Consider the following 25,070-nt stretch of genomic DNA (forward strand, 5'->3'; position numbering starts at 1 on the left):
TTGGAAAGCTTATAGCATAAGTAGACCTTATAGCTTAAGTTCTCCCCAGAGCCTTCTCTTCTCCAGGCTGAACAACCCCAGCTCTCTCAGCCTGTCCTCACAGCAGAGGTGCTCCAGCCCTCTGAGCATCTTCGTGGCCCTCCGCTGGACCCGTTCCAACAGGTCTATGTCCTTCCTGTGCTGAGGGCTCCAGAGCTGGACACAGTGCTCCAGGTGGGGTCTCACCAGAACAGAGGAAACATTTTCTCCCCAACCAACCTGTCCCTACAGATGGCAACACCTATCTAATGACAGCCACATCTGGATGCTTTACCCTCAAACTGAATTAGTTTCACTCTTTCCGTCAGAGCTGTCATTACCCCTCCACACCCTGACACCATCACTGGCTGGGACAAAGCCTGTAGGACCCGGGTCAAAGCCACCAATTTCCACATGCTTTGACTTCTGAGCTGAAGGCGTGTTGGAACAACCGTGGTTTCAAGAACACATCAGCAGTGTTGTGGATATTTATGTCAGAAAGGTCACTGACACCTCGTCAGAGATGATTCTTTGGGGAATGCCACTTGTGACAAAGCTAACCATGTAAGAAGCAAAGGGAGGAAACGTCTTGGAAATTATTTACATTTTCAAGTGAAACGCTTCTGCCTCTACCAAATGCTCCCAACCTTCATTTTTCATTTGGAATGTGATTAACGTACAGATTTATTTTTTTTTTGAAGCAAAGTTACACATTTGCACCAAATAAAATGGAACATTTTATGAACAACAGTTTATAAGCAAGTGCTTACTATCCATTTAGACAAAGTGTTCCCTCTTCATCCTGATTTGCTTGGGAGAGGCAATTAGGTGCTACAGAAGTTTTATGGGTGAGATACCTGGGCCCAGGTTAGCTTGATTTATTTCCTATTGTCTCCAGGCTAATGAGGAGGAATTGTTCCTATTGTTGTGTACATAAACTCTAGTCTAACAATAGATTTATTTGTCTTCTCCATCCCCAAGCCTCCTAAAAATAAGATTATGTTTTGCTCATTAATCCCAGCAAATTCATGTTCTGCTTCGGCCAGGAAAACAAGAGCTATCACTTTCATGATGCCAGAGCTGAAGAGAAGTAACAACACAGACATGCAAGGTCAATAAAATGCACTTTTTATTCTGTATCAATGAAAATATAGCCACATGTAAATAAAGACGTGTGGAAAAAAAAAAAAAACGACATTGATCCTCCCTGAAGAAGTACAGTTCATTGTGCTAAAACCCACAATCATTTGGGTTAGAAACAGTTGTCTGCCAATGCTTTAAAGTGACCCACGTTTTCCTCGTCGAATTTTAGCAAACAGGAAAAGTGCAACGAGAAACTTGCTACAGATTGACCGATTCCAGTCCCACCACACACAGGGCAACGTCCAAAAGCCGCAGCACAGGCCAGGTTTCCCCCGGGTGCTCCCGGGCATTTCCCCTCGGCAGGTCTGGAGAGTGGTCCAGGGAGCATCCACTCCGTAGGAACTGATGTGTGAATTTTTTCAGTAGAAAGATGGTCCTTCCTTGGTGGAATTCACGATTGCTTTGCAGCTTTCAGATATGGTAGTAGAGGTGCATTCCTTTTATAGCTGTTCAGTTTCAAATGCTTTTTTTTTTTATATATATTATTATTTTATTTTTTTCTCTAGGTTTTTATAAGCTTCCCGCTGTCAAAATACAGTTATCAATTGCTTTTGTAGAAATAATCCTGAAAGGCAGAGGCATTTAAAATCCCCCCCCAAATCCTCAGTATATTAACAACAGCAAAAAAGATAGCTGGGCTGTTCAAAAATATCATCAGTAACATGAATGCCATTTGCATCAGGTAGTGTACAAAGAGCAGCAAGTAGTAACAAAAGAAGCATTATCTGAGCAATAACCCTTTCCCCCAATATCTTCCTTGCAAAAAAAAAAAAGAAAAAAAGAGTTTTCCCGAAATATTCTTCCTCCCCACAGTCCAGTGTCTGTGAACCACATACATTCAGAAGCTGCAGTCGCTCTGTAAATCAGTTTTTCCAATGTGAGGTTTTAAAAACCCCTTGGTTTTGCCCAACTTCTCGGCGAGGGCTGTGCAAAGGCAATGACACCAGCTGGTGCTTGTTGCAGCTAACGGGACACCTTTGACATGCGAAATCAAAACTAAGGATCTCAGGGTAAAAAGGAGCCTTTAAAGACCTTGGCTTGGGAAGAAATTCCTGTGAAGGAACCAGGGATGAGCATCGCAGGATCGTCCCTGTCGGGACACGCAGGTCAGTGAGCGCTGGGCTGGTGACACCAGGCTGCCTGCTCCCAGGGAAAGGGGAAAAAAGAAAAAGGGATATTGGCCACGTAGCTGCATTTCAGCAGGGAAAAAGGGAGAGAAGGCAGGTTACACCTGGGGTGGGTGCTCAGTGGGCACCTGGTGGGGCAGGCTGGGGTGGTATTTTGGCTCTGTGCAGGCTTGTACAGCAGCTCCTGGCTGAGTTTTCAGTTGTGATTTGGGGTGAGGGGGGAAGCCTGAGGGAAAAAAAAAAAAGCTAGAAAAATAGTCCGGCGTTTTGACTGCAATGAGGTCCTCTGTCATGACAACAATTTGCTTAGAAGAATCTCCACCTGCCGCTAATTGTGAGCAATCCTGTGAGCGTGCTGTTACAAGGACACTTCATCACACACCACTGGGGAGCCGGGAGTGCACAGAGACATAAGCGCGATCATGCCCACCCCCTTTTCCTCCTATAATCCCCAGATTTTTCTTTCTTTAAGAGCCTAGGTTGCCTGAACACGAGTGGGAGCTCATAAGCATCTCAAAGGGATGGGGGAGGCAGGGGAGGAATCCTAAAACCCACACCAAAACTCCTGTGGCCCCCACGGAGCCAGGACTTTCCCCTTCAAAGCCCGGTCCAGGGTGTAGGCTAGACTTCATGAAGTCCTACAGAAGCTGCTCCTCCCCTGCCCGATGCTCTGCTCCACCAAAGATGTGGACGGACATGAGGGAACACAAACAGGACTCTGAAGTTGAGCATGTCAGCCCACGGCTGAATCAGCAAAAACCTGGAGACAGGGGTGGCAGGGAAGGATTCAAGAGTCTCAGAGTACCTGGGGCACAACCTCCAGCTTTTGTCATCATCTCTCTCGGTGGTAACAATAATAACTTTATTTTTAACTGTGCTTCCTCCCCAGAGAGGGCTTGCACAGCTGATGTACACGCCTGACTCGTACAGGGATATTCTACACAGTCATGGATTTTGAGCAGTTACTTTGGATGGAAATTACCGACAATTCCGGTAAGTAATTTAAACTCAAACTTGTACTAATTAAGAAGTGTCCTTTCCCTGATCTGTTCAGCTAATTTTTATGGGAATTCACCTTGCTGTCCCACAACCTTTACATTTCTGCCTGCGTTCGGCGTGCAGTTTTGTAGGGCATGAAATCTTGGACCCATTTGCATTCCACCATGGCCTGAAATTAAACATTCTGGTACCCCCAGCTCTTGGTTTTGAGAAGTCTCAGCCCACGCTGGAACTCACTGTCCTGGTCCTTACGCAAGAACTGGGCTAGAGAATAGAAATTAATGGGAAGATTGCCACTGACCTTAATAAGAAAATTTATGCAGAATGTCTGAAAACATTTACCTTCAAAACAAAGAGCACAATTTAGATCTGCTGGTACACTTTCCTGAACCACTTGGTCACTGGCTGGTGTTTAAGCAGGACCTGGACAAATCAAACCTAGCTACAATGCCTATTACCCTATTATTTCTTCTGAACACAAATAGCAAAACAGATCATTATCTCATTAAATCTGCTGATGCAACATTACTTAATCAATCATCCCATTCCTGTAAGTTGCTAGCCTAATAGTCTAGGCAAGAAGAAAACAGAAGTCAAGGAAGGAAGGAAAAGTGAGAGAGAGAAAAGGAAGGAAGGCAGGCAGGCAGGAAGGAAATAGAAGGAAAGAAGGAAGGAAGGAAAGAAGGAACGAAAGAAAGAATGAGAAAGAAAGAAAGGAAAGAAAGAAAAAGAAAGAAAAAGAGAATGAAAGAAAGGAAGGGAGGGAGAAGGAAAGAAAGAAAAGATAAAAGAGATAAACAAGGAAGAAAAACATTTCTTTTCATTGTGGAAAATATTCTGCTTCATATTACGTAGCACTCAAAACGAGCAGAAATTAACACAAGATAGGCAGCTACATCTGCATGTAAAAGCCCCAGACAGATGCTATATACGTAACAACAGTAAATAGGTATGTAAAGTTTATGAAGCGTATCATGTCCTAATTCATCTGACAACAGTTTGCAGTACTAATGGGATTTTGTTAAGTGAACTGTGCTCGTAAGGCATCGGAGCTTTAGACGGTTAGCAAGGGTATTTTTACTACTGAGATGTTTTCCTTAATATGAATAATGAACCTTTGTTTCCAAGCTTCAGGTTTATTGAGGGCTCCCTCATCCCTTGCAGGGCCACAGCTCTCTTGAAGGGCAAGAGAGGGAAGGGACCAAACCTGTCCTACAGGACACACTGCTTTCGGAGCATCCTTGAATCACTGTGAAACTACTTGCAGGGGAAATCCATTGGGGTTAGTAATGAAATTTGTCCGTGCTGGTAAAATAAGAGCTGTCACTTTTGGGGAAGCATGTTTGCTGGGAAAGCTGTTTGGCCAGTTCTGCACTCCACAAGCCTTAGTTTCCCTTGTCCGAGCGCGGGGTTTTTACTGGGAGAGCTGAAAGGTACATTCGCAGAGCTGCTTTGCACCTTAACACTAATGAGCTTTTTCACTGGTATCAATAAATTCTCCCGCCTGCATGTTCAGCATTCCTTTGGCAGGCATCGCCACAGAAATCCTTTATTGTCTTTCTGGTAGCCTGTCCAATTCCCACAAGGCAGATTTTTAAAACCCAAAACCTGCCTTATTGCCAGCTACCGCCTCTCCCGCTCGATAAATTGAATTTACCACTTGATAGAATTATGCAGTTGGTGGCACTCAGCCCTTCCTTTAAGTCCAGAAAGGGGATATCCAGAGCATCAATGGGCAGCAGGAGGAGCTGGGAGGTGCCACAGCATCCACAGTCCCTTTCTGAGAGCCACATTGTGGGAGAAATCTGAAGAACAAAAATCCCCTCTGTTATTGATTTCAGGAGAAGGACGTTCACACTGATGGCCCCAGAGCAATGAGCTCTGAACACACAGTGAGTGCAATGGGGTTGTTGATATTCAAAACCTAGGCTTAGCTACCAGCTTAGGTGACATTTCAGCCTTGTAATTTTTAAGTACCACATGACTGAGCTTGTTTGCAATGCCAGGGCTCCTAATTAGACCTAACAAAAAAAAAAAAAAAAAAAAAAAAAAGCTGTTGCCAAACAACATTTGATGATACAAGTGAAGAAAGTAATTAATCCTGCAGGGACAACAGAGGACTAATTAGGAGCAGAGCACAAATTTTGTTTTGCTTTAAAAAAAAACAACAAAAAAACCCCCACAACACATCACTCCCCACCTGCTTCCAGTGAGCCATGCATGTCCTCTCCTGCCCCACCAGCTGGGGGAGGTGGACACCAGCACAAAGGGGTGGGTTTTCTTCTAGGAAAACAAAGCGGAGACAGAGAAAAGAGATGCAACAATTCGGGGAATTCTTCTGAAACCAAGCCCAGGAGGGGAAAGCGCCCGCGTGTCCTGGTGTACCACACGTGGAAACGCTGAGCAGAGCCCTAGGGTCCACCCAAGGAAATGAAGAGGACTTTTTACTGGCACCACATGGCATCAGTGCAAAGTGCCACTAGTGGGGAAGTTCACTTAAGGTGTAACTGGTGGAAGAAACCAGAGGATATGGTCGCATGGGGCTGGACCAAGTGTGAAGCTGGCATCTCACTTGAGTTCCCCTTTTCAAACATTAAAAAAATGCAAGCACTCCAATCCCTGCTTTTCTATGGGACTCTATACTGTTCAAGATCTTCCCAAGACCCATAAGGAAAATAAAAAATAAGGTTTATTTAATGGTTAATGAATTAAGGTTAGTGAAATAATGCACTGATGCTGGCAGAAGGTTTGCCCTTTTGTTCATTATTTATTTGGACACCTGCTGCTAAGCCGCAGACTGGAGAGGATTTTTTGACTAAGCCTGTGAGGGATATGGAGGAGGTTACAGAAGATGGAAAAACAGCTTGTCAGTTAAACCTAACAGGGCCAGGTGTAGACCTTGGAATGTGCCTAGAAAAGCAGGGAATAAGCCTGGGAATGGGGATGGGGCAGACTCTAGGGATGTGCACGGGCTCCATGGACATCCCCAGACCGTTTGGACAAGCCCAGGCCATCTCAGCAATGGTGTCCACACACTGACACTGAGAATCATCTCCTGGTTCAGCAGCTAAGAAGGAACCTATTTGCCCTTCACACATTTTCTACAGCCTTTGATGAGCGTGTCTGCCAGTGCAAAACTGAAAACCAGCTCAAATTCTATTGGTTTTTTTGAAGGCATCTTCAGACATCATGATCACCTTTCACTGGACTGGGGAAGAGGCTGGAAGAGGGAGGGGGTGTTGCAGATATATTCGTATTAGCCCACTTCTTCCAGAAGCTGTGTGGCCACTGAGACTTTTTTTTCTCAGGGTTTGGCATCAAGTGTGAATGTTAGCTGATGCCCGAGTGAAGGGCTTCATTTATTTATATGCTGCAGTTTTAGAACATGGCAAATTTCTCTGCTGTCTGCTTGATGAGTATCAGATCTTAGAAGTATTTGTTATCTTGACAACTGGCACCACATTCCTCAGGAAGGCATTTAAATCAAAACCCAGAAAATAATGGCATGTAACTGAGGACTTCCAAAATCTACCTCCTCTCTGTTTGTGTTGTTAAAAATCTACAGAACGATAAAACAACAGCCTGGAAGGGACCTTTTGAAAACACTTGGTCAAACCTCCCTGTTCAAAGCTTCAAATATCGAGTCCATACAGGGATGCTGCACAGTTTGGGTAGGACATGCCCCCTTCTGACAGGTCTTTGGCAAGCTGTACGACCTTTGGCTCTCATGAAGTCCACAGTTTCTCCTAAGGGCATCTATATTTGAGTTATCCTCTAATGGCCCTTGTTGTCACCCCAGGAAGGGCTGCCAGCCCCATCCTTAAATGCCACCTGAAGAAAGGAGGAGCCTGCCAACTTCCAAACAAATAAATTACGAAGACACAAGCAGCCACTATGCAGAGACCAGTAAGTACTGACTTCAGTGGAATACTGTCACCATTTTGTCACCTCACTTGTCCCTCTCCCCTCCCTCCTCCCACAGCCAGGGCAATCTCCTGACCGTTGGTCACTCTCTGTCCGCCTCGGAAGCCCTTCACTACAATTTTTCCCTCTGTTGGACCTTTCCAAACCTTTGCCTCTTTCCACTGCATGCCATAGCTCAGCAATAAGAATCCTGACATCCTCAGTATCCCAGAGCAGCGAATTCCCAGTCTTTCACTGTCCAAAAAAGTGACTGGCGATGCCCCTGCGCCTTGGCATTGCACATCATGATGAAAAGCATGTCAATTGCTATATAACTGTGAAAATGGAAGTCCCTGGACTATCCTGCCATGGCACTGGGGTAAAAAGTTAAAAACCTGATCACCACAGGCCAAGAATTGAGCATCTGAGGGTCTTTATGGAGCTCTCATTAGCAGTTAAGGATCTGAACACTTTGTTTCTGGCTGCATGCTGAGACATTTCAATGTTCCCTGTACTGTTAGTCACCTGTATGAAAGTGCTTCTGTGCTGGAGAGATGGTAAGCAGTCCCTTTTAGAGGTACCCTTTCCACAAACGAGATCGGGCTGGGAGCTTGAGTTATGGGTTGGATTCACTTCATTTACCCTCTAGCAGTCTACAAATCAAGTGCCTCAACTGAAGTCATTACTCTACCGTAAACGATGAGAGACTGGCACTTCCAGAGCACAATTTCTCTCACCAGTTTGAAAGACCTGTCTTAAACAGGCCAGCTCTGAGCCTCCACTCCACATGTGTAGGTATACCATAGAACCATAGAATCGTTTAGGTTGGAAGGGACCTTTAAGATCATCGAGTCCAACCATTAACCTGCCAAGTCCACCACTAAACCACGTCTACATGTATTTTAAATACCTCCAGAGACGGTGACTCACCCACTTCTCTGGGCAGCCTGTTCTGATGCTTGATATCCTTTCAGAGAAAAAAAAATTCCCAATATCCAATCTGAACCTCCCCTTGTGCCTGTATGTCCTCTGGAGGCAAGGAGAAACATATTCTGCCATGTCCACAAGTTTGAACTGCATCTGCTCCGAACCAGATAAACATACAGTCTGGGGGTGGGGGGCGTGTGGGGTGAGCCCGATCTAATACAAAATCCTTTTTTATAGGGCTTTTAATTAAGGCTGATTGATGTCTTTGTGGCAGAGAGCCAGACGTAGCGATGGTGCACGCCAACACTCTCAGACTATGAGCCGAGCAAGCTTCTATCTATCTCCAAGCATAAAGTAATGAAGAAACGCACTTATCTGCTGGATGGACAATGGATAAAAATGTTGGTGAGAATATTGCTTCAGACGCCTGGTTCCACCTGCCTTTCCTCAGGTGGCTGATTAGCATAAAATAATAAATTAACATATTTTTTTATCACAGCCCGGTCAAGCCCTTTTTGAATGTTTCTATCACTCAAGTATTCAAAATCAATATATGCCCTTCTTGTCCCACTGTGCAACACAAGGTCAAGTTTCTGTACGGCTAAATGTGCCCTCAGTAAAGATGATTATATTTTCTTTGGCGTTTTTTGGGTATCACAAAGCTGATCTTTGTAAAATATTCTTTATGTCAGCAAGAGCATTCGCTGCTTTGTGGCCAGAAATTATGTGGACTTCCTGTCTGATTTAATTCCACTCAGGAACTTTAAGATTGTATTTAATTTTGAAATGCACTATAAAATACTAAAACCAACAAAACGCCCAGAGATCACCTCACCCGTTTGCACCAAAAAAAAAAAATAAAGAGAAAAATGATAAAAAAGTATTGCCAGATGTGGAAATGTAGCTGGATCAAACTTTTCCTCCCTGTAGGCTCCTTGAGGAAGCACTGTTCTAGTGGCACAGACACAGGTGAAGGACTGAGGCCATCCAGGAAAAAAGTGTCAACTTTTCTGTTTTCTTCCTTAAATTCCCCTAAGGAAATCAGTGCAGATCCAGAAGTGCCAAGAAAAAATGCAAACTACTGCTGTTTAGTGCTCACAGCAGCTTGGGAAGGGAAGAGAGAGAAGTGGAATCCCACTTCTCAAACCCTCTCTAAAAAGCCCGTTAGCAGCGAGACTATAAAGCACTGTAGACCTGAAGATATGTGTTAAGACAGGAGCTTCTGGTCCAAAAAAAAAAAGAGAACCGAGAAAAGCCTTTACATACAGCCTATTAAAAACAACAATGACAAAATCTATTAAAACTCTCTTCTGTAGGAAAACGGTATTTGAAGTGTTTTAAAAAAAATGGGTATCTCTTTGATGCCCTGATCCTGACTCAGGAAAAACATATTTAATTTGACAATCACTCTGTCCAGTCCTGACATCATAAAAGATAGGTTTGTGTTTTTCTAAATGCTCAAAATCCAAGCACAGAACTTTGAATTCACTATAACATATCCCTCTACTTCCTCACTCCCAAATTCTGTATTAAATCTTTGACTTTTTATTTTCCCTTCCAGTTCAGGACATCTTTTTCTCCAAAAAGTCTCCAAGCTGTTTTATGAGCACAACATCTGTTTTCTGACCCATGCGAATGGTGACATCTGTCTAACGGGCTCAGCGCCTGCTCATGGCTTGCAAATACGACAACGTTCTTCAAAATTTTCTGGGATCCAAAATACACTCTAAGGTCCAATGTGACCATCGGATACAACCTGCAGTTGACACCCATGTAACGGAGTTTCTTTCCATGAGGTGGTAGATGAAGACTGAATTTGAATCTAGCAATGAGCCCAAGGTTGGGCGCCAGCAGCATCGGGTCCCTAGAGTTGTGCTCCTTCTGCAGAACAGGGTCAAGAAAAACTGGAAAAGCTTAAGTTTGTTACTTCCAGAGCCAGCTCTGCTCTAACCCCTGTCCCCTGGCAAAGACAGAAAGGTGGAAAGAAAGGATTTACAAATACAAATTCAGAAGAACTGAGTCTTCACTACAATTATCTTGTTTTCAGTTATAATCCTGAGGTGCTGTTCTATCTCGTATATGTAATATTACACCAAAGGAAAAAAAAAGCACTATTAAAATTACTCTAGTTCATTTGCTTTGAAAAGTGTTTACTTTTCTGTACATATTTTATTTCTATTCCGAAGTCCAGAAAGATAAAATCCACTTGCGTGCGGGTAAAATGCTTTGAACACACAAAGCCCAAGGTTAAGTGCTAAGAACGATGTTACCGGCGTGTGGCAGGAACATCCGTACAAGTATGGAGCTCTTAAAGGAAAGGGAAGCATGCAGCCCAGAGCTCCCTCCACACGCCAAGAAGCTGCTGGAGCACTGACTTGGGTGGAAGAGACATGTTTGTGTCCTCATTGCACTCCTAGCTATAGGTGGTTGCTTTCTCTCCAGCCTGAACGACAAGGCTACGACTCATGCTTCTCTAACAGAAGATGCTCCATCACATCATGCACAACCATGAGGGGACGGGAGGGCTGAACCACCCACCCCCCCAGTTAACTACTCCATGAAACAACATGTAACTCTCCGATCACAACAGTTTTTTGGGAGGCAAAGTGCTTCGGAATTGTACCAGTCCGATTTGCGGAGCAATGGCCACTAGAGTCAAGACTCCTCCAAGACTCCTAGAGTTAAGACTAGAGTCAAGTGCTCCAGCCACAGCCCCAGCGCACGGGGCTTGGGACAGCCCCTCTGCAGGCTTGCTTTTACCACGTTTGCAAGATACCCATCACGCTACTGCCTCCTACAAGCTAGTACCACTGAATCACAGAATCATTTTGGTTGGAAGAGACCCTTGGGATCATCAAGTCCAACCACCTACCTCGCAATGGACAACACTGGAACGTCACAGAGTCAAAGCAGCACTAGAAGTGGACCTGGAAACACCATATTTGGTTCAAGAACTTGGTATTTTACACTATTTATAGCTTTTAGCCACTACCCTTTTTTTTAACCAGTAAGGTTGCATTTGAACTGCAATAAACATTCTGGGCTCAAATAATTTTCAAGGTCAGATTAATCCTGTTACATGTTCTCTCATCGTAAAGTGGCGCAAAGTTACACCTGACTTGCAAGATAAACCTAAGTAGGGATCCTTTTGCATGCCATGCAGCTCTATCTAGAATTAATATCAGTTACAGAGAAAGAAAATAAGTCCTTCACAAAGGCAGAGGAATGTCATTAAGGCTAAAGCTTTCTAATAAAAGTCACACCCGTTACCCTGCTGGCTCTTTTGCAGCATCGTTATCATGGCAGATTCATGCGTTTGAGGAACTTTACCCAAAACCTGGTCCCCTGACAGTCCCTGCGTGACTCAGGGATCCACCAGACAGCTCTGGGGTGGTTGCCGTGTGTCTGTCTTCACCAGCAACCCAAGTCAGGCATCCATCCATCCTCCAAGCTTGGCACTTAAGTGGTACCCACGAGGTCTGCACATATTCCAGGAGCCTGCAGCAACCCTGTAACTCCCTAACCCTGTAACTCCTTCAGAGTCCCGGGGTGGGATTTAGAGCAGATCCTCCAAGGTCCTGCTGTTTTACAGTTGCAGTTTGTTTTTTGCAGGCCAAAGCGTGGTTGCAGAGTTACAGATGAGCAAAATACAGCTGCTGCAAGTTCTCACAGAAGCAACTTCAGCTGCAGGAAACCATAACGAGCAGGCAGACTAACTACCAAGCTTTGGGAAGAGTTGCCCCTTTCGGTGGCTTTTGATGCTTCCTTTTTATTTGTCTACGATTTCCTAAAGAAATGAACCCGAGAAGGGGTGGAAAGAGGGCAGAAAGGAACAGCAAACAAGAAAGACCATTATCTCCCAACAAGCCTCCATGAGCTGACATCACAGAAGCAATGATGTCCTTGGCATTCTTGTGACCTTTTTGGGGGTTTAGGGGTTTGGATTTCATAGTAGAATCACAGAATCAATCTCCATGGTTGGAAAGGACCTTTGAGATCATCGAGTCCAACCACACAAAAAAAACCCCACACCCCTGTCTACATGTCTCTTAAATAGAAAGATATGCTCACTCTAAGATGTGGGTTCCTAATTGCCACTGCTGCAAATCGTGGTTTGTTTTGCTTGTTTGATTGGGTTTTAGTTTTTCAGGAAGCCGTTTAGTTCAGATTCAAAATGTTAAGCGATGGTATTGGTAAGGATGGCCACTAATTAGAAACATGTCTTTTATTTACCTGATCGATAGAGACGCTTTGTGGCACGTACATGTTTTACTCCAGGCACTTCTGAAAACATGGGACTTGATGCAAGAGGCCATTTTAAGCGTGGAGAAGTCCTGCCCTGAAGGAGCCATTGCTCCGCTGGGGTGGCCTCAAGCTCTGCTGGTTAACAGCTCTGAAGCTGCAATGGCCATTTCTGCTGTGCACCACACGTGTCTGGATTCTCAGCCAGGGCAAACAGAGAGGCCAAAAACCCCACCATACTCAGGTGCAGACCCAGGCAGAGTCCAAAATCCCAGCTCCAAACAGGAGAACAAAGAGGATCCAGTGCCCTCTTGCAGCCTTGCAAAGCCAGCAGCGCTGCGTGGAGGGCGATGCTCCAGCTGAGGCGATGGAGGTGGGGCCTGAGTGTGGTTCAAGACTGGGAGATGCTGATGGGAGACAGCTAAGAGGAGGGTCAGAGCATTTGACACAGCCCTAAGCGTCTCACCACGCTGTGTGGGCACTGCAAGGCTGCTTTGGAAGCGTGTCCCCCCTGCCATGCACCAAAAGCCTTCCACAAGTCCAAGGCAAGAGCAGCGGGCAGCACCCTAGGGAGGACTTCATCTCCCCAATGCTCTTCCATCCAAACATTATCATCCAGGTGCCTTGGACGGATTTCCTAAGGGGAATTTCATCCTGACTGGTTATTTTCTCTCCTCAAATCCAGTTGCAGACTGATAAACATCCTCAGAGAAGAGAGTGGAGGGGGATTACCTGCAGCCTTTGAACTTCAGGCCTTCAAACCTGCCCACACGGCTCTCAAGGAGCCAAATTAGGGTTGTCTTCTCCTTTGCTCAGACCTCATGCAAAGCCTTTCTGCCAGGGACGTTGGGGGGAGATGGCGGGGGGGAAACACAACAGCAAGAGAGCAACCTCAACCCTGCAAAAACGAGACATCCTAATGAAGATGCCGACAGAACCATCGCTGGGTGCTGCAAAGAGAATCCACATAACGTTACTCCAACAGTCCAGTGAGAATGGCATCGGTAAAAGGTAAAAACTTATTCCTTTGAAGGAAGAAGTTACCCCCAAAACACGTAGGGAGCGCAGCTGAGGGCTTCTGCTAAGTTTCGTTTTGCTACAGAAATCACCACTGTTATTTCTTACTTACGGTGTTAAAAGAGCAGGAGGACACTTGAAATACAAGGCTGTGCATGCACAACACCCACACAGATAATAAACTGCAGTGATCCGTCCCAGCACCGGCCACGGTGCCCTTCCCTGGCCACTGAGCTGAGCCCTCCCTTTAGAAGGAACAGGGGAATTCATCACCAAATATACAATATATTGCAGGGGAATGATACCAGGAAACGATACTAATTGGAGTCTGAATGTGTCCTCCATGTGGTCACGTTAATCTACTGTTTAACTCGGCAGAAAAGACAGTGAGGAAATAAAAGCTCGATTCATCCAGCCTGAGATCAAAACTTTCATGGCAATATTGGCAGGTTAGACCCTGATTCTTTAAATAGTACATTGCCTTTGTTAAACAAAAGTCGTTCTTTTATTACATAATAGAGATTATAAATAAATGTAAAGTGTGCATGCAGTCAACTGCATATTATACAAGCAATATCTATGTTAATAATTGTTTTCTTTGGCAGGCCAGAATCCAGCTGGACATGCAATATTTACATATCAAAATCCTCGGTGTGTTCAAGTCATATTGGATGCAAGTGAAAATATATATGTATATATATTTACCGTATACACACACACATATATATATGTATAAAGGTATATATACACCTCTGCATATATACTGTATACATATATACACATCGGTAGATGCTAAAAGTGGATTTCATCTTTTTCTGATTCAGGTGACGCAGGCCTCGAAACACTAAAAATATCCTGGCAGGGTATCTGGGGCGGCCGCTGCGGGGATAAACGAGACTTAGGGGAAGAGGTCGGGGGTACGTTCTTTTCGGACAATATTTTTAAAATTTCTGCCACCTGCTTCTCAAGGGCAGCCATCCTACTGCTTAGCAGCTGGATGTCTTCTTTGAGTTCGTGTTTGACTTCCTGCAGCGTGGTTTGTAAGGCCTGCTCAGGGATAGGGTAGAAGGGATGCCTAGCATCAGCCTGAATGGGGCTGTGCTCCAGGGGGCTGCGAGTCTCACCGGCTTTATCCAAGCGAAGGTCACTTTTTGTTATTCCACTGTCACAAGAGTCCGTTTTCCTCAGTGGGTTTTTATTTACATCGTTCTCCGAGTCGTTGCACTTGGGGTCATCGGAGAGCAACCCCATGGACTCGGCCTTTGTGACGTTGTTCCAGTCCTCCTTCTTCTCCTCGTGGGTCCCCATCGTGTTCTTCAGTCGAAGCCACCCTTTCCCGTTCCCGTTTTTCATCCGCATAGGACTGTTTACTTTCAGGCATTTTTGGTCTCCATTTCCGTTCGGCTTGAGCTCCATCGCATCCCTGTTGTTCTGCTTCACGGCCTCGCTGGTCTTCATGTAAGCCAGGGAGGTCTGGATGGGGGTGATCTGAGACACGGTGACCACGCTGGTGCCTGTGATGGAAGCCCCGTTCTGCACGCTCCGGCTCTCCACCTGCAGCTGGTTCCTTTCTGGGTCGATGTGGGTTGAGCCTTGGTTACGCATCTCCTTTTGCTGTTTGAATTTCTGGAAGAGTTTCCGCACAGGATGGTCCACGGGGATGCTCAGCGTCACCTCGTTCTTCTGGCGCAGGCGCTCCTCTTCTTCCTTCTTGACATCGCTGATCTTCCGGAAAATGATCTAGGGGGGGATAAACCCACGACAGCATCAATATCCAAAGGACATCACATATGACAAATATTACTGGGAGATGGGGAAGCAGGATTGAGGGAACAGAAGTTCTCCTTCCTTTCTATCTTAATTTCTTGTAGTGAATTCCAGTGGAGCTGATCACAATCTCAGCTATATGACACTGCGTAGATAGGGTACAAATATATACACACACACTTCCTTAAAAGTATAGGTAAGGAGTAGGTTTCACCTTTATTTTTGACGCAGAAGACAGAGCCTTGAAGAATAAAAAATATCCCAACACCCAGAGAAGAAAAGAAAAGGTTTGGAACAGGTTGCCCAGAGAAGCTGTGGCTGCCCCATCCCTGGAGGGGTTCAAGGCCAGGCTGGATGGGGCTTGGAGCAACCTGGTCTGGTAGGAGGTGTCCATGGCAGGGAGGTTGGAACTGGATGATCTTTAAGATCCCTTCCAACCCAAACCATTCTATGATAAACTGAATAAAGAGAAGAAAGAAAGAGAGCAAGAACCCAAACACCTATCCATTACTCCCAGTCCTACCTGCTCCATCACTATCCTTTGTACAGACCAACAGGAAAGAGTAATTCCGTGAAGACTGCACAGCTGTAAGTTTAATACAATGTCCATACTCTTCCAGAAACTGGACAATCCAAATGTGCTCAACACTTTTTAGCTCCGTCACCAGTTTTGAAGGAGTGGCCGGAGGGTGCAATTGTGTCCCCCGTGTGCCACGTCGCGTGGCTTCACAGGGGAACACAAGTGTTTCCTGGAGACTTTGTCTGTCTAACACGCATGGGTGTACTGGGAGTACCATGGGAAACACCATAATGGGGGGGCGTGATAATAAAACCCAGAAATATCCCCCCTTTCATGATACCACGCCATTTAACGCTGCAGGTATTTCATCCTGCAGCATTTCTCAAGCCTCTATAGAAAAAAGGAATCTGAGCCTCAAGCTGTTGAAGGATCCAAAAAGTAAAAATCCTTCTGTTGATTTCATGCATATTACTCATATGAAATCATTATTTTTTTTTTCCTTGAATGTGGGACTGAGGTGGGATAAAAAAACTCTAGTCGTCTGGATCACGGTACTAAAGTGAAAAGCAGCACATGATTAAACGCAAATATGGACCGTGAAAGGACAGTGCTGGTAAGAAAAGTAAGAGAAAGCCCCTGCAGCACACAAACAAAACTCTGTGACAGTCAGATGTAGCTTTTGGAGTATCCATATTTCAGTATCTATTTACTTTTTATAAAAAGGCTTCTCACGCCTGTCCATATTTGCAAAGAAATAGTTGCTTTCAAGTCTCACATCTTTAGAAGTCAGCGGAGGAGTGTCACGATGGCTACAGCTCCTTCTCCGTATGAATCTGGGATGAGCTGGACTTCAAAGCTTTCTTAGAGAGCTTTCAAACACAGTAAATATAACCTCGTGTGCTGCTGATAGATGCAGCTGCTTAGAATAATTTGGAAAGTTAACAAGTCTATTAGAAGCCTAGTTTAAAAAAAACCAAAACCACAACAAAACCAACCAAACCATGAGAGAAACATGGAAGATACTTTCCTCTCACCTAGATGCAGTGACACATAACACTCATTTGGAAGCTCCCCTTGATTAGTGCCTACCCTCATGGAGCAGCTCTCTGTCTCTCTCTTGGACAAGCCACTGGGGACAGAAAATAAATGCAAGAGAAGCTGCCCTCGTTTCAAAATTTAGTAATTACAATAATTGGTCTCTAAATGAGGGTTTGGAAGGTGGGTTATGTTGTTCTATTTGTGCTTTTCCTTCCCTGGAGGACAGTGTGGCACCTCTAGCAGATGACACAATGCTGAAAGCAACCAGCTGCAACGATGCGTGTCCCCAAGACGTGTCTCTGAGAAGATGGTGGGTTCCTCCACTGGTCTCCCCCACCTGGCTGTGCTGCTCTGCTCTGTGCTGTGCCAGAGTGGCTGGATCCCTAAAAACGTGGGGTGGGGAAAACATCCTCCACCCGATGTTTCCCTGCTCTGTGGCCATGACCCTGTTTCACAGCTTGAGCATCCTCCTCTCTTTCCAGCCAACTTCTGCCTGGAACGTGGTGGCCGGAGGCAGCCAGGGATGCTGCAAGGCAGGCACCTGGCAGGAGCTCACAGGGCTCCAATAGCCATTGAATACACAGTCAGGAAAGGCACGAGGTGACTTTGATAGCTTCTGTCCCACCAGCCGTTTGTAAAGACCAGAGTGATAACAACAAAGACTACAGCACCACCTTTTTAGTTCCTCTCCGCTTGTGCCTTCCTGAAAACCACCCTCATCTCCCTTTTCTTCCAACAGCCTCCCCTTGTTCTTTCATTTCTCCCTTTTCTTCTCTCAGTTCAAAACTTCTCCAGGCAGAGGTTATCTCCCTGCACAGAATCTAATTACCTGTTAACTGCTGCTGCTGCCTTCTGCAGAGGAAAAGCCCAGACTGTGCTGGTTTGACGCTGCCTGCACCTCACGCTCCTGAAGTGAGCCCTTCTGAAAGCCAGGAAATCACTACGAGGTTTTTTTTTGCCCCAGAACCATTTGACCAGAAGCCAAAGCTCAGCTTTGGGGGAAGCTGCAGGAATGGGCAGCCGAGGTGATGGACGCCATCAGCTTTGCAGTGCAGATCTCCTCCAACCAAGTGAGACCAAGGACCCAGTAACCACTCAAAGCCATGGACTTTCTCCCCACTTTTACGCCCGTGTAGCGGAGAAGACACACTCCCAAATCCTCCTGTCACCTCCCCAGGAGGAGATGGTCCTTCAGCCTCTCGCAGGAGCCTGGCAGAGCTCTTCAGTAAATCCTTTCCTCTTTCTCTGCTTGGGACGGAAAGTCCTACACCCTTGGAACAATTGTGGGCAGCTCCTTTGAAGAATCAAGCCTGCTGCACCCCAAACTAGAGCAGAAAATGCCGTGGGACTCGGAAATCCAGGGGTCAGCTACGAGTCAAGAATTCAGGATGGATCTACCTTGGTGGAGCTGTATTTCCAAGGCAGCAAAGGGGGGCTGATGCACAGCCCTGTGCCCACCCTCCCCTTGGCTTTCTCATGAAATCTGGACACGTTCAAAGCTGTTTGCTATTTTCTTTTCCACTCTGAAATGCATAACACGCAGATCCTCCTATCTCACCCGACACCGCGGGATTATGGCACTTTGGACACCAGGCCTTGATCCTCGTCCATCCGCTGGACCCCTCTGTCACCACAAGGAGACCATTTCACCCCCACGTCACCCCCTGGAGACTTGTCCCCTCTTCAGGACATTCACCCTCAACCAAGTGAGCACAACGCCTGGCACAGCAGGGACCGAGTCTGGGTCAGGACCATTAGGTATCACTAGAATATGGACCAGGAAAAGAAAAAGAAAGATCCTCTTACACAAACAAAGAGCTGGGGGAAAAATGAGATGTGAATTCTAGCAGCAATAGTTGCTTTTCAGTACCAAATTTTTCCATATTAGGAATTTTTTCATGTGCCTGGATTTAATCCACTTCCACAGTGGTTTAACCTAAAACAGAATAGGATTAAATGTGTTTACATGGAGACTTAATTCTATTAATGTCTAATAACTATTACCAGCTATTTTTCTCTATAAATAAGAACAGAAAGCCACCTCATGCAATCTGACATTCCTCAGCAAATTGGGTGAGGCTTATTTGGAAATCTTAAAACAGACGAGCTATCACTGTTGTCTCTGACCCTTTTCGGAGAGGTTACACATAGGCCTGTCCAAACATCTGTCCCAGAAACAGGCACAGGCAAAGGAGTTAATGAGAAGAAACTGAATTAACTGTGTGTACAGCACGTCTCAAGCAGTAAAGAGCCCACACCCCCATCCCACAGAAAGGGCTAAATTAATGAATGTGACAGAGATTCGGTATAGGACTCCATTTCCTTTGTGGAGGGGATTGTGGAAGACTGCCCCGTGCAACACACACCCTCTTTCATGGGACCAGGTTCCTGCTTTTCTTGCTTTTAATGTATTTATTGTGGGATGGAGGGAGAATGGGGTTGACATCCATTGTTGAGCCGGCGAAGGTTAAGTAGGAGTTAACTAATGGCCAGCTCTAGGAACTGAAGTATTTGGGTTATCTGTGAGGCAGGCACAGAGGAGACAACAGCAGCTTGAGGTTTTCCATTCGATCTTAACCCCAACCTCCTTTCCCTCCCCTCCGTACCAAGAGGTAACTCACCATGACTGCAAACTCAGCCCACCACCCCTTCCAAAGATGGTCCTGACCAAAGGGGTACATTACTGCTGGACAAACTCCTGTGAGGTGCCAGCTTGTACAACTGAACCCAAAGCCAAATGCAGACGAGGGCAGCAGCAAGGAGAGGTCAGGGAGCCAGCTCTCAAGGCTGAGACACACACAGGTCCTCCCATCTACTGCTGAACTCATCAGTAAAGCTGTGAGCTGAGGATTTTCCAGATGCTTTGAAATGCATCCCTCCTCTGCTCTCTTTTTTCATCCTGTGAAAATCATCCTTCCACAACCTTGCACCATTCTCAAAGACCTCCTGATAAGTGACTCCAAGGAAGGTACGAGAATGGATTAAAGAACTGGTAAAAGTCTTGAAGAATCACACTAAGTTTATAAAAGTGGCAAATATTTGACCAGAGATCAACCTGTCTCGTTCCTAGAACATCTCATGCTCTTGTTGGTGGCCTTCAATACACACCTGCCCCTCACCACAGAAATCCACAGAAATGTATAATTGTATAGCAGGAAGGGCACAACAGTTGCCATGGTGATGAATACAGCAGGTATGCACCAAGCGAGAGCGAGGGAAAGCCACCCCAGGCCATCAACGTAAAGATTTTCACGGTGACTAATAAACTTTGGCATCCTACAAACACGGCTGATGGGCGAGGGATGCTGGAGTCCTGTAGCAAGGGGAGACCCTGTCCTGGGACAACCATCTTGACTTGGCTCACTGGGCATCTCTGCGGTGCCAAAAACTGGAACAGAAAGCAAACACAACATTTCGGTGCCCACAGCTACATACATCCACCTAGAGCAGAAGGAGGAGCCCTGCCACCAGGCTGGATGGGGGCCACAATCAATAACTGCCACGTTACACTCATTAACGCACAGGCTAGGCTGATGTGGGTGGTGGTCACCTCTCAAAAATTTGCTCCAGAGGTAACTATCTTGTCTGTATTAATGCCTTATGCCCATCTCTCTCGCATTTATTACTCATAATCCAATGTATTTGTCCAGATCCCTGTATTTTTATACCCATTCAATATAGGAACGTCCTAGAAGGCACCTTACTTCAACACTGTTGCCCTGCAACACCGTTCCCCTCCCCAGCCTCACTGAAAAGGAGATTGGTGAAATGATCCGGGGTAATAAATTAAATAAGGATATTTTTAACCTGGACCATGCCAGCGACCCATCTGACAGCCCAGACCCACAGCTGTACAGGAAAACGCTGCAGAGGGAATGAGTGGGATGAGTGGATGGAGTGAGTGAGAACTTTCCAAGCTGGCTGTGGTGACAGGGGCAGTGTGTTAGAGAAGGGGACAGCAGATGATGAGGGGCCTGGAGCATCTCCCTTACGAGGAGAGGCTGAGGGACTTGGGTCTTTTTAGTCTGGAGAAGAGAAGGCTGAGGGGGCACCTGATCAATGCTTATAAATACTTCAAGGGTTGGTTTCAGGAGGATGGGACCAGTCTTTTTTCAGTGATGCCCAGGGATAGGACAAGAGGAAACGGGCACAAACCTAAATCTAAGAAGTTCCACCTAAATATGAGGAGGAACTTCTTCACTTTGAGGGTGGCAGAGCCCTGGCAGAGGCTGCCCAGGGAGGTGGCGGAGTCTCCTTCTCTGGAGACATTCAAACCCTGCCTGGACACGTTCCTGTGGGACCTGCTCTGGGTGGCCCTGCTTTGGCAGGGGGTTGGACTAGATGATCTCCGGAGGTCCCTTCCAACCCCATGGGATTCTGTGATTCTGATTCTGTGAAATGCATTGTGCCTTGGACCACACTGAAGACCTGGCAGCTCCCAGCTCATTTGCAGCTGACAGAGCAGAGCAGCTCCTTCACCAACTTTCAGATCCCACCAGAGAGATTCAATCTGTTTAATGTTTCATTTCCATAAAAAGGGTCAGTGTCCTCACCAGGTGTGTTGGTCTCGGCACCCTTTTATATAGGTCCTTTTTTGGGAACAGGAAAGCTGTCATCCATTGCCGGCTTGGCCTGAAATGATTCAAGCTTAGCTGAAGATGGCAAATGGATTTTAAAGTTTTTGATGATATCACAGAATCACAGAATTGTAGTGGTTGGAAGGGACCTCAGAGATCATCGAGTCCAACCACAAAAAAAAATCAACACACAAAAAAAAAACCACAAAAAAAAAAACAAAGCCACCCACCACCACCCACCCCCTAAACACACAACAACAACAACCAAACCAAAAACCATCACCCACCCACACAACATCCCACCACAAACCAATAATCTTGGGCACTAGAGCATGCCCTGAAGAGCCATGTCTACACGATATAACCAGTATCAGACAAGTACTGTAGTCACATCCACCTCGTTTTGTTTGGGATTTAGACACAGGACACCCCAACCTGTGCAGTGCGCAGAGGAGCACGCTATTTTCCTGCTTCTAAGAGCAAACTGCAAAATACATCTGAACAGGGTTCACCTAGGAAGCGTCTCCATCTCAACACATCCTCCAGGAGTCCCGAACCACGGGAGAGAGAAAAAGGAACTGGGAGGAGGGTGTGAGTCATTTCACCTGCAGCTAGATGTTAAAACAGGTCAGACAAGCTGTACCCTGAGATGCTTGTTTGTCTCCAGTGCCTACGGGGGAGCTTCCTGCCTGTCGCTTGGACGCAGATATCCTCCACCTGATGGTGGGAAGAAGCACCCAAACCCCTGCCCTCTAGCAGTGCAAATGTCAGGGTTTGGTGCAGATTGTGCAGAAAGCTTTTTTCTCTCTCTCTGTGTACTATACCCTTCATCTGATGCTATTTTTATTCCCCCTCCCCAGCACGCTGAGGTATTGCCAGTTCCCGGCTGGGATGCTTTCCCCATCCAGCCTCAGAGACCAGCCAGTCCTTCCAGATAAACATTATTATTTTAAAAGCTGCAGAGGGAGGACGAGCAGTGACTGCGTGGAAGACCATGCCAGACCGGCGTGAGGCCAACTGAGAGCCTCGGGAGAAAAACAGACTTTCTGTTTGCATGGAGCAATGAGGCAAACCGCTAACAGGGAAGCCAAAGCCTTCCTGGTCTTCCCCTTCCTCCCCAGGAAAATCCTCCAGCAGTTGGTGGGGAGTTGACCTGGTCTCCCTACAGCTCCTAGGAAGCTGGAGCCCACCTGGGATGGCCGTGGCTGCTCCCTCACTGTTGGCACCCTGCACTGCTAAGGGAGGTCAGAACCAGCAAACCCTTCCCAGGCCACTGCTTTGATGCGCTCAGATGAGTCCAGGATGCTCCATTCCCCACTCTTTGAGGAGCAGCCCTCTCTAGGAGCCTTCACAGTTGTCAAATGTTGTCAAAAAGTTGTCTGGGACCCCCTTTTCTTGATATTCTGAAAACTAGGACAGTCAAGCCCAATTTCTCACGTGTAAGCTTTGCTAAACAGGCTTGCTCCAAAATTGAAATGTTTTTTTAAATGTAGGCAGGTCACAGAGAACATGATTTGCTATTAATACTTGCATGTGAAAATGTTTTACATCTTATTTTTTAAGATATTAAATAAACTTATAAATTAACTTTTAAGATGTTAACAAATCTTCTTTTTAACTTACACGAATAAAATGTGCTTCAACGTAAAAACTATTACAGAATCACAGAACCACAGAATCTTCTAGGTTGGAAGGGACCTTAAAGATCATCTTGTCCAACCGTCAACCTAACTGACAAAAATAGACACCCACACAACAAACAAGGAGAAGATATTAAATAAACTTATAAATTAACTTTTAAGATGTTAACAAATCTTCTTTTTAACTTACACGAATAAAATGTGCTAGGACAATCAAGCCCAATTCCTCATGTGTAAGCTTTGGTAAACAGGCTTGCTCCAAAACTGAAATGGTTTTTTAACTGTAGGCAGGTCACAGAGAACATGATTCGCTATTAATACTTGTATGTGAAAATGTTTTACATCTTATTTTTTAAGATATTAAATAAACTTATAAATTAACTTTTAAGATGTTAACAAATCTTCTTTTTAACTTACACGAATAAAATATGCTTCAACATAAAAACTATTGAAAGAACAGACAGAAATGAATGAATTGGAAACTACCTCACACGAGCCATTTTGTTTGTAATTAGGCAGAAACTGGAGCCCTGGTAACCCTTTCAGTGAAAGGGTTAGGGTATTGAAAGAACGGACAGAAATGAATGAATTGGAAACTACCTCACACAAACCATTTTGTTTGTAATTAGGCAGAAACTGGAGCCCTGGGCTAGCAGAGCTGTGAAATGCAGTGCAGTCTGCTAGAAAAGCCATCTGTATTTGTCCTTCATCTGAAAGGACATTGTTGAGCCCCAACGGCAAGCCAGAGAAACCCAGAGCCAGCGTTAATGCCAACCTTCCTTTGGGATGGGCATAAGAGGCTGCTGCCATGCACTGGGGGTGGACTCACCGTGTCTGGACTGGTTCCCTGCCTTGAAAAACCTGTTTCACTGCAGCTTTACTGCCCTTCCAAAACAGAGAGGGTGATGGCAGCATCGCCTGCAAGATGCTATTCCAACTTTTGACCCCAGGGGAGAGTAAGTCTCTTCCTAGGTCAGGGAGGTGGGAGTAGACAGCTAGGATGGGGACATCAAGCCAAGATAGACCAGCAAACACCAGCAAAGGGCCAGCAAGGAGCACTGGCACTAACCCAGCTTCCATTAACAGCTTTTTGCTATGGCTCATGCACGAGAGCAGCCTCCGACCATGGTGTCCAGCACTGGCAGGAGCCTCTGCAACCAAGAAGCGCAGCCAAAAGCCTCTACCAACCACGACAGCAACCAGAAACCTGGTAGAAATAGAAGGGAGCTGAAGCCACAAAATGTAAAAGCCATCAGAGATGGAAGGCAGGGTGCCTCTTTCCAAATGCAAACTGCATTTAGGCTGCTTCACCTAATTTGCTCCTGTAGATCTCCGTGTCCTCTTAGCTGACTTTATTAATCTGCACTCTGAGGATGCAGAATAGATGGCCTGAAATGATGCCTTTATTGTTCTCCTGTTCTGTTGGCTCCTCAGATAGCTTCACTTTGATGTGAAATTCAGCCTCAAAACCCAAATTGCTCTAACAACTGTTTTAATTGCTCTCCAGCAAATTCTCCTTAATCCCTCTGTCCCAGGAACTGTTTTGTGTTAAACCGCTGCTCCATCTGCATGTGGGAAAGGAACCGCTGTCCTTAGCTGTGCAGTGCAAACGACAGACTGCTGAGCAATTAGTTAATCTCCAGGATAGGAACGTTTCACTAAACAGCCTTTCATGCTGGATTTGGGAGGAAAGAAGGTTTTTGTAGGTTTAGTCTGCTGGCTGGTTGAAAGAAACAGTAAATAGCCTTTCTGCAAATCTCCATTGATCCTGAGCAAAAGCTTGCCACCAAGCACATTTTAATTTTTGCTTTGGAGAAACTGTATTCATGTAGTTCCCTCCTAAGCCACTTACTTGTAAAAGATGTGAAGATTTCCAACCCGAGTAACAAAGTGATGTCACTTCAAGGAAAGGATAATTATTTCTAAGAGGTTGAAAACTTTAAATTTCCCTTTAAAGGGAAATGTAATAGCATTTTATGTGCAAGAAAGGGGTTAATCGTTTTGCTGTGACTTAATAAATACCCATGTCCCCCAATTTGCTCATCTAAAGAAAAAGTGGGGCACGTAGGGAGGGAAAGAAGAACCCAATAACAGACCTCCCAGGGCCCAGAACTTCCATCACCTTGTTCCTGCTTGTTCCGTGTTTTAGAAA

General features: G+C 45.6%; 1 protein-coding gene and 1 long non-coding RNA gene across 3 annotated transcripts in view; one reads left to right on the forward strand and one right to left on the reverse strand.

The window, feature by feature from the left end:
* The first annotated feature begins 6,547 nt into the window (after window positions 1-6,547).
* On the forward strand, window positions 6,548-9,807 carry LOC106902815. Its single transcript, XR_001414595.1, has 3 exons — window positions 6,548-7,193; window positions 8,355-8,522; window positions 9,679-9,807. It is a non-coding gene; the product is annotated as an uncharacterized LOC106902815 (long non-coding RNA).
* Window positions 9,808-13,423: 3,616 nt separating this feature from the next.
* The window catches only part of KCNH5 (potassium channel, voltage gated eag related subfamily H, member 5), a 160,492-nt gene continuing 148,845 nt past the window's right edge, over window positions 13,424-25,070 (reverse strand). For both annotated transcript variants that reach the window (XM_014966615.1, XM_014966616.1), the window contains one exon: window positions 13,424-15,116. In XM_014966615.1, the coding sequence (XP_014822101.1) occupies window positions 14,169-15,116 (948 nt within the window). In that variant the 3' untranslated portion in view covers window positions 13,424-14,168. The remainder of the gene's footprint in view (window positions 15,117-25,070) is intronic.

This window comes from Calidris pugnax, unplaced genomic scaffold (assembly GCF_001431845.1).
Source record: "Calidris pugnax isolate Ruff unplaced genomic scaffold, ASM143184v1 scaffold74, whole genome shotgun sequence".
Classification (NCBI taxonomy): domain Eukaryota; kingdom Metazoa; phylum Chordata; class Aves; order Charadriiformes; family Scolopacidae; genus Calidris; species Calidris pugnax.